General features: G+C 40.2%; 1 protein-coding gene across 1 annotated transcript; it reads right to left on the minus strand.

The window, feature by feature from the left end:
- Positions 1 to 393: 393 nt before the first annotated feature.
- Positions 394 to 9,794, minus strand: LOC140992434 (ras-related and estrogen-regulated growth inhibitor). The gene is made up of 8 exons (XM_073462734.1): positions 9,728 to 9,794; positions 8,122 to 8,223; positions 4,718 to 4,774; positions 4,520 to 4,593; positions 2,947 to 3,085; positions 2,123 to 2,216; positions 1,717 to 1,788; positions 394 to 502 (listed from the first exon to the last, which is right to left on the minus strand). Exons 1-8 carry the CDS (start codon positions 9,792 to 9,794, stop codon positions 394 to 396), a joined length of 714 nt encoding a protein of 237 aa, XP_073318835.1.
- Positions 9,795 to 10,620: the final 826 nt, after the last annotated feature.

Below are 10,620 nucleotides of genomic sequence, written 5' to 3' on the forward strand. Positions count from 1 at the left end.
GTCCCCATCATTTTTTTCTACAGTGATTTGCTAGTGATTTGAGTAGCAAAACATTTAGATGTGGTAATTTTGTGATTCTTCGTTTTTGGCCTCAAACACCACAAATCCAGAAACCCAGAAGCTGCAGGTTTAAGATAGGAAACAGCCAAATCATCAATGTTGCATAAAAACTCTAAAACTGGTCCACAAATACAGCAGATGTGGTGAACTCTGTCAGACCTGGAGCTCAAAATGCTGAGGGATAAAAGGATCCAACATATCTTTATGTTTCAATCGCCAGGGGATTTGATATCATAGAATCAGTCCAAAGTAAAACTGTAGTGTTTTGAGAGCAGACAACACACAGTTTTCTAAAATGTCTCACTGTAACAACAGGTTGTTTATTTGCTTCAGTCACCACTGCATGGTCTTAGACCGGGTAAGTTTCCTTGTTAAAGCGTGGCGGACTGTCAGCATGTAGGAGCGCCGGTCAGGCAGAGGGCGCTGCTGATCCAACACCAGTCTGTTAGACAGAAGAGAAAAAACATCATCTCCAACTGTGCTACAGTTGTATGCCTTCTCAACAAGACTGCAGATAAGTTATATGAGTGAGCTCAAATATAAAGCATGGGGTCTTCTGTTTGACATTTGTGGAGCGCAAAATGTGCATTATTGTTGTAACCCAGTTCCATACTGCACACTATTTTTTTTCTGTTTTTGCAGTTAGTGTACATGAAATCAACATACTTTTACTCTTACTCTATCAGGAAATTATACTATACATGAGTTGTCAGAGGTCACTCAAGCTGTGAAATTACATTTGCAAATTAAACTTCAGAAAAAGGTAGCAAAATGTCTTCCTAAAGATTTTTCTTTTTCTTTTTCTATTCTAAAATCTTTCTGGAGCTGTCTCTTTACCATCCGCAATTTATTGTCATTTTTTTTCCAGCTGTGAAAAACCTCCTTCATTTCCTTTCTTTCCTGTGCATTGCACTGTGGGGGAAGTGTCCATTAACAGCACACTCAAAATTCACATGTTTTCTAAAAGGCATGCAGACTGTTCTGAGTATGTTACATTTTCAGTGCTTTCTTAGATTTAGTGTAGTGTGGAATTGGGGCTTAACTTATGTTGTGTGCTTAAGCCTATATAAGATTTGGTGTCTTGACCATACTGTAAACAGTTAAAGTTGATGCTGTGATGAATGTTACAAAGTACATTTACTCAAATACTGTACATAAGTACAATTTTGAGGACTTGTACTTTAATTGATTATTTCCATTTTCTGCTACTTTACGTAAGTTACTGTTTCATAGGTGCATTACATTCTGCATCAGAACCAAAGAAGCACATTTTTTAAGTAATTTATTTTATCTGCAATTGGCTAAAAAAATTTTTTTTAAAAATCACTGATTCCGATCATCAGAAAATGCTAAATATGTGATTCAATAGTTGGCTGGGCCAATCTGTCAACCCTTGATAAACAGTATATATTGTACGTAAGTGTAAAATGTATAATTTACTTACACTTTACATTTTCATTTATTGCCAGAAAATTACTTTTCATACTAGAGTACATTTATATGTCAGATACTTAAAGACTCAAGTACTATTTATATGAGTGACTATCACTTTTACCAAAGTAATATTTTGGCTCACTATCTTTTATTTTACTCAGTTATGACTTTGGGGTACTTTCTTCAGCACTGGTGTGAAGTTATAACACAGCTGATCCAAACCTGATGAGCTGAAACACTGCTACCTCCACAGCTAAAACTGCTTCTGCCACCGACAGCTCCCTGAAACTGCACCTAGAGGCACACGCACACACGCAAACACACACACACACACTGAAGGTTACACCTGGGTTCTGCCTTTAAGGTTATTAAAAAATATGACTGCAAGTCACCAGTATTTATTTAGGGACTAAATTAGGCTGTATTAAAATGCATACTGTATAACAGAAACTAAGCAGAAGATAATTAGTTGCACATTAAGTCCATAACATTGCCATCTTATTCTCATTATATAATTTTCATAAAAATAACATTAACAACACACTGTTTAATTCAATATTCAGTTGGGTGAAGATATTTGGTTGTACTACCACAGACACTCAATTTTCATACAGACACACACACTAACCGTAAATCCTTGGCCAGTCTCTGTCCTTCCTCGCTTGTCACCTCCCTCCCAATTTCCAAGTCTGCCTTATTGGCAACAAGCATGGTAGGAACAACTGACACACACACACACACAATGAAATAAAGTGACGTTAAACTGGTAGCATGATGCTATGGCATGCATAGTTGGGAGTTTATGCTTACCTATTGAGCACAGAATACATACCAAGTATGGAATATATGTCTGTTTTATCTGTTCATGTGTTTTTCTGTGTGTGTGTGTGTGTGTGTGTGTGTGTGTGTGTGTGTGTGTGTGTGTGTGTGTGTGCGTGTGTGTGTGTAGTGCGTGTGTGTGTGTGTGTGTGTGTGTGTAAAGACATGACAATAGGCAGATTTCAGACTGAGTTAAAACAGAGACTCACTGGACTCCACACTGGAGCACACATAGTGAACACACTGTTCCTGTGGAGATCACACTACTGGTTCAATAGTTCAGCAACTGATATGTTAGCTGTTTCATGTCTCTAAGTCATCTGTTATATAGTCACAAATATATGGTAGTTACTACTAGCACTTGGAGAACAGGATAGCTCACAAATTTGGCTCACTTCCTGCTAAAACTTGTAAAACAAAAGATGCAGGCCTTGACATTTACCCATCCTGTTAAATTAGTGACATTAAAGGATTTGCCTTAAAGTTCTGTCGGATGACTCCCAGTGGTAAGTGATGGTAAAAAAAAGACAGAAAATTCAATGTGCTGTCCTGCTCAACTATCTGATGTCACAGTCAGAAGAGCCTTTGCACATTTCCTTCAAGACTCCCTCTGATAATGAGTTAGTTCCCTACCCAGACTCTGTTTTGTTTGGTCAATGAGTTTCTTAAATCGAGGGACATCCAGGAAGCTGACGCGTTGTGTGATGGAGTAGAGCAGCAGGAAACCGTCTGCCCAGCGGATGGAAGACTCCAGAGAAGCCACAGAGCTCTCCTGGAGGAGATAATATAATGCATTATAAAGCTGCCACATGAGAAACACTGACTGATGTCAAATAACTCATCAAAACCACAAGAACTTGAATGGTGCAAATCAGTGGCGGCTGGTCAATAGAGGCTGCTCAGGCAGCCCCTCCCGTCATCGCATGAAGAAGAATCACATAGACCTTTATTGAATGAGACTTTAAGAAACTAGTTCAAGATATATTATTTAAATGAGCAGTGTAAATTTTCTATTGTTAGTGAGTAAAATGTATTATTTACAATAAAAATTTAGATTAAAGACGTTCTCTGTTGTCTGAAGTTCTGAAGTTCAGAAGTTGTCAGTGACATCAGATGTCATCTACTCAGTAGCAGGCTGTCTTTACAGGCGGACCTTGGTTGCAAACTATTCCAATTCTGACTGTATAGTAATTGTGTAGTAAGATGCTTAGCGGTGGTGACGTTGACGAAGTCATGCAACCACAATGTAGTCTGTTTATAGCCTTAACATTAGCTTTTTACTTCTAGGGATTTAATTAACGCATCAAAAATCACAAAAGTGGTGTTCATCTGTGAATATGATCTCGCTTTACAAAGCATTAAAAAAATATCATAGACTTGTGTTTGCCACAGGGCTTATATTTTTAGCAATAATACAAAATCCAATAAAAAATCCCATAAACTTTTTGTCGAGGAAACCACGGAGATGCTAAGGGGCGACATGCAATCCCTTCACAACTCTGTAGACTCTTGTTATAAATTGTACATGCACAATTCACTCCTCTTCAATAAAAGAGATGAAGGTCTTTTTCAGAAAAGTTTCATGCTAAAGCTGTTATCAGTCTTAGGTTGAAACTTGATGTTGGTTTTTGGTTTCAAGTTTCAATTTTATCTTGTGACAGTGATGTGCTTGTTGAGTTTTCCCCAAAACACTTATACTTTGACTTAAAGTAGCTGGTTTTGTCTCCACAAATGCAGCTAGAGATGCCCTTGCTACGATATAACACTTAGAATTACCATGACCTGGACGACCTAGAACCTTCATCAACATATCAAATCAAGTGTTTCCTTTGCCCCACCTGATCTCATAAAATTTCTGCATTCAAAAAGTATTTCAAATTGAATTTGACTTTAAGGAACAAGTAGAAAACAAAGGAAAAACATTTTGAATTTTTCTGAATTACAATGGGGGGGATATAATCACAGATTTTCTGGTTTTAAATGTAAAAAGGTGTTACATAATCATAATTATGTTATTACAATATCAGTGATGCTTTATTGTTATAAACTAATAAGCCTATTTCTTAAAATTTCTACCTATTTTATCAACATTCTCCTTGGGATTTATGATCTTGATGGGTGATACAAACTTTGGTTTTAAGAATACGTAGCTAAAATAAGTAAATATATTTTTTCTAAAACTGAATAAATAAACGCCAAAATTTACCTTACAAGCAATATCCGTAATCTCCAGATCAACGGGTTCCTGGTCCACCACCCTGCTGCATCTGTAGGTCACCTCTGTAGTAAAACACAGTCACTTATTTTATCCTGTCAGTGAATGATGTGGGTAAGTGCTGCATAGTCTAGTATGTTTTTACATATAAATGATGTTTATTGTAATAATTATTTACTTAAGTCTTACCCTTTTTATGGTCATATTCACCAATATAGCGCTTGGTTATGAAACGGACACACAGTGCTGGAGACACAAAACAGACATGGTCATCAGAGAGTGAACAGTTGTAAACACAACAGACACAAATATTTCTCTCACATACTATGCCTTCATGCACACGACATTTTATTTTCACATTTTAATCCTATTTCGGCCTACTGTGTGTTCACCTCTTCTGTTGTCATCATCACTTTGAGAATTATCCTCTTAGTAATGGTACCTGCCTTGTTTAAACAAATGCAGAAGTGCTTTCTCTGTGTTTGGGTGGAAGGAGTCTGGATGGGTTCATGTTTGTTTAACATCTGTGTCTGGTGTTTGAGTGTTCGTTGTATTCAGGAAGGACACATTAAAAGGTTGTTTAAGCTTGTTCAAGCTGTTACAGTGTGTGAGCCTTTACAGCTGAAAAAAAATACTGTTTTGATCCACTATTGTATACTATACAGTACTATTGTATTGAAGTTGCTATTTATCTGAAAACTGAATTTAAGGTCTCCAGTTAGGAGAACTGAATTTCCCAGCGTCCTGAAAGGGGTTACATCTGGGGACTCTAGTTCTTCTGGGGGACTTCAACACTCATGTGGGCAACGATGGACAAACCTGGAGGGGAATGAGCAGCAGGAACGGCTTGTTGGATATGAACCTGAGCGGTGCTGTGTTATTGGACATCAGTGCTGGTCATGGATTGGCCATAATGAACACCATGATCAAGCATAAGGCGGTTCAAAGTGCATTTGGCACCAGACCATCTTAGTCCAAAGGTCTATGAAGAACTTTGTGGTTATATCCATCAGATCTGCAGCTGTATTCTTGGACACACTTGGACTTGAAGAGAGGAGCAGAGCTGTTAACTGACCACTGCCTGGTGTTGAGTTAGTTCAGAGGCAGGGGAGGCTGCTGGACAAAGCTGATAAATCCACCAAGTAGTGGGGGTGAATTGGGAACGTCCTGCGGAGGTCCCTTTCTGTCAGGTCTTCAGCTCCTATCTCCGGAGAAATTTCATGCTCATCCTGTTCAAAGTCTCGTCATGTAGAGGACGCTGCTAGGTGCTGTGGTCAGAAAGTCACTAACTAAGAACACAATGGTGAGGGAAACCGTCAAGCTGAAGCTTTGGGCTTGGTTGGCCCAGGGGTCTCCTGAAGCTGCAGACAGGTTCTGGGAGGCCAGAGGGACTGCAGCTTTGGTGGTCACTAAAGCAGAAACTAGGGGGTGGGAGGAGTTGGGAAGGCTATGGAAAAGGGTTATCAGGTTGGCCTGAAGGAAGTTCTGGCAAATCATTTAGTGACTCGGAAGGGAAAAGCAGGGCTTGACCCAGGCTATGTTCAGCTGGGGAGGAGGACTGCTGATCTGGACTGGAGATATTGTCGGTGGTGAAAAGAACAACTTGGAGGAGCTCCTGAACCTGACTAACATGTCCTCTGCAGAGAAGGAAGAGACTGGGGTCTGACGGGAAGACTCGCCCATATCCCTAAGGCTGCCGAGGTAGTCAAGAAGTTCATTGGCGGCAAAGCACCAGAGGTGGATGAGATTTACTCTGGGATGCTTACAGCTCTGGACATGGTTGGTCTGTCTTGGTTGACACGACTCTTCAATGTTGCGTGGTAGTCAGTATTTTAGGATTGACAGACCACAGGGTGATAGTTCCCATTTTCAAAAAGGGGGACCGGAGGGTGTACTTTGTTATTCGGATATCAAAATGTTCAGCCTCCCTGCAAAGGTTCATTCGAGAGTTCTAGAAAGGAGGCTCCGGCTGATTGTCAAACCTGGGATTCAGGAAAGTCTGATTCTGGTCGAGGTTTTTTCTCACCACTGATGGCCAAGTGCTTGCTCATGAGGGAAATGTTGGGTCTCTGTAAATAAATTAATCAAGAAGTATGGTCTAGACCTGCTCAATTTGGAAAGTATCATGAGATGACTTTTGTTGTGAATATGCGCTATACAGATAAAGATTGGTTAATTGATTGATTGACTGACTTAAAACAATGCAGATCCGTCCAGATTGTGGAATGGTGGACCAGCTCTTCACCCTTTGCGGGCTTGCTGAGGGGGTCATGGGAGTTGCTCATCCAGTCAAGGTTTTGTGGACTTGGAGAAGGCCTACAAATGTGTCCCCTAAGAAGTCCTGTGTGGGGAACTGTGGGAGTATGGGGTACTGGGGCTGTTATTACGAGCTATCCAGCCCCTATATAATCAAATGAGAGCTGTGTCAGTTTACTTGGCAAAAAGTCAAACATGTTTCCACTGGGTGTTGGACTCTGCCAGGGTTGTCCCTAGTCCCTGATCCTGTTTGTGATTGTCATGGTCTGGATCTTAAGGTGCAGCTATTTTGAGAAGAGGGTCAGACTTGCATCTGATTTTTGCAAATTAAGTAGTTCTGCTGACTTCATCATTCCGTGACCTCCAGCTGGCACTGGGCCATATTTCACCCAATTGTGAAGTGGTTGGCATAAGAGTCAGCACCTCTAAGTCTGAAGCCATAGTTCCCTGCCGGAAAATATCGGATTGCCCCCTCCTGCAGGGGTTGGGTATAGGTTTTTTTCACAAGCGAAGGGAAAATAAAGCATGAGATGGAGATGACGTGAAAACACGGTGGGCAATATATCTGCTCAGGCTCGTGAGGTGACCATTTAGAGCAGACTGGGGCCTTAAATGGAGGAAACGGACACAGGAAGAATAGCGGTGCTGCAGCAATGGGGATGGGGATGAGAATAAAATTGTTTTTTCTAATATTAATGCATGAAAACAAACACAAAATAAGAGTATGAACTTAATGAAGAGCATAACATGGCGCCTTTAAGAGTACAGTCTACAGTATTTAATCATTGACGTTTTTGGTCATAATGTTAGAAATCCTGTTGTTACCTTCACAAACTCATTCTTTTATTTTCATTTTTTAGAAAAACACTGTTACATCAGACTGTTCTTAAATTATGCAAGATGAGCACAACAATCTGTATGAAACCATGCCCCAAGTCAATTTGCCAACAAAGCAATCCCTCATACTGATCTCTTTTCCCACTTTGAGGAGATTTAACTACAGACAAGGAGTCAGGCAGTAGTTTGACATTAGCAGTAAAGGTCACAGTGGCTGCTGGACATATTTACACTTCAATGCTCAGGAAAATAGGTCAATGAGACCTGTGTTAGATTTCCTTATTTAGCAGAACCTCTTAAACCATGACCAAACTTTAACCCTAAATGTAACCTTTTTTTCCTCACATGATGACCATGTGACAGTACCTATGCGAATGTTATGTAATCTAAAATGTGCGCACACACATTCCAGTCCTTCTTCCTTCACTTTCTTGTCTACATATGTTTATTCTGTCTGTTTCTCTGCCTATTGATATTTCTGTCTGTAGGTTGTAATCTACCTGTTTTTCCAGTGTTCTGAGCTCCCAGAATGAGGAGTTTAACTGGAACCATTTTTCTGTTGGATCCAGTATTAAACCACTGTTTGTCCCTGCATGAAAACCCTACAGAGCAAAACAGAGGAAGCAGTGTCAAGATTAAAATGCAAATACAAAATAGTAGAACTAAAACCTTGCAAAACAAAAGAGCAAAACAAACTTTATGTAACAACACAATGTATACAGAGCAGCGGAAAAGAAGCATTACTCCACTATAGGTTGCAATAATACTGACCTTTAAGTCAAAATAAATTCCAGATACGGAGTGGAGTAAAATAATGAAGTCACTTCAGTCTCAGAGACTGAGCAGACAGGGAATGAGGAGACCTTAACTTGGGACTGTCATCTCTCTTATTCAGTGTGTCTGTGTGTGTATATCTCTCTACTTCTGTTTGGTTGAAAGAGCTCTCTCTCTCTCTCTCTCTCTCACTCTCTCTCTCTCTCTCTCTCTCTCTCTCAACCTCTTGCAACAGCATATGAGCAATTTTTCTAGAGGAACTGAGTGGAACTACAGACACCACTATCCAATTCTGGATCTATTCAAGACCCATGTAAACAGTCTATGAAGGGAGTTTCAATGGTTTACAATCATTCCTAAAGAACTAAAATGTAAACTTGCTCATACTCACTATTGCCCCCCAAATCACAAATGTTCCTACCATCTCAATATAATGGTTATAGATTCATCCAAGAGTGTCTGAATCTTCATAGACATTTCAGTTTCAAAATGGGAATATGACACTGTTGTTTGCTCTGAATAAATCTGATTCAAAATCAGTGAATGTGCAGCTAAATTCTCTCTCAGAGGGATTTTGGTGGTGTTAAAGACAACAGTTGCTCGCCAGAAGTTTATGTACTTTAAGTAAGTCTGAAGGACTGATTTGACATTTTGGAAAAATCACCCCAAATAAATCTTCAACAGACATCTGAATGAATCGTGGCCATTATTTAATTGGACCGGTGTAGCTACAGGAGGACTTTGTTTAACTTTCGGATAAAGCCAGGCTTGCGGTTTCATATCCATCAGTAGATAGGTAGCTAAGTTATGCTAACTGTCTGCATTCTTTAGCTTCATACTGAATGGACAAACATGAGATTGGTATCAGTCTTCTCATGTAACTCCCAGCAAAGAATTTAGAGAAGAAATTATTTTATTTCCTAAAATTTCAAACTACTACTTTTATTTGTGAGAATGATGAGGATCAGTCCAGGTCAAATCAAAATCAAATCAATTTCATTTATATAGCCCAAGAGAGAGAGAGAGAGAGAGAGAGAGAGAGAGAGAGAGAGAGAGAGAGTTTACGAGACTCATTGAGACTGTGACCGACAGTGTTGGGGGTAACTTGTTATTGTTGTTAATGTTCCGCAATATAGAGTGTTTTTGTGTTCTCCTAATAAAGTAAACCTGTCATTAAGTATTGTTTGGTTGGTTGGCTCAAAGTTTCTGCTACCGACTGGCTACGCTGGCTAGGCTAACATTAGCCATGTTAGCTAAGGCTAGCTCTTTCATTAACTTACAGTAGTTTATCAGCAGAAATGTAACCATATTACTTGACTATATACGGTATACCAATCCAGGGATCGGTATATGCCGCTGAGCCACGAGTGACATGCCATTGGCCACTTTTGGCCACCATCATGACAGTAACTACAACACAATAGTGAAGGAGACAAAGACATGGTGAGTCAAAGTCTTTTGCCGGGGTCAGACACTGTTTTTCAGGCAGAAATGTGACTAAGAGTCAGTAGGACAGACAGGATGACAGAGGCTTTTCTACGTATTACTGCAGTATTTTTTTCCTCATATAAGTTGCCAAAGACACTACCAGTTACCACATTACTGTTGCTTTGTGGGACATTTCTCTTTTGTTTGATGAGTGTAGGATCTGTTTAGCTGTCAGACTGTGATCATCAGACCGACACACCCCTGATCCGTGCTGCCGGCTTACCCATTCACACAGATGTCGGCTTGCCTCTGATACTACCTCTGGAGGTGCATCAGAGCCGCAGCAAAACTGTCCCCCCTCTCCGCATCTGAAACTTTCACACAGATGGCAATGTGGAGAATTGGCGCATGATTCCCGCACTTTAAGGGCAGTGTGAATGGGGCTAATAACTAAGGGGGCGTGTTGGCCGGTAAAAGACTTCCGTGAAGGCAGCTCTCGTGTATCCTCCTCAGAGCTTGATCCTCGAAGCACAAATAAGAGAATTGGGATGGCTTGCAACATGGTGGACAGGGACGACTTCAGGTTCAAGCAAGGAGCGAATTCTGAGTGCGTAATGCACAAGGTGGGATATATGGGTTAATGAGGTCAGACAGGTGTAAGAGGGCAAGCCCGTTTACAATTAGTAATTAGTACAATTAGTAATTAGTACAGTAAGTAATTAGACTTTTAGTGCCAAGACGTTGCAGACCCAAACTCATAGCATGACAATAATCTAGTCTAGATAAAACGAAGGCAT

Source organism: Pagrus major, chromosome 24 (genome assembly GCF_040436345.1).
Source record: "Pagrus major chromosome 24, Pma_NU_1.0".
Taxonomy (NCBI): domain Eukaryota; kingdom Metazoa; phylum Chordata; class Actinopteri; order Spariformes; family Sparidae; genus Pagrus; species Pagrus major.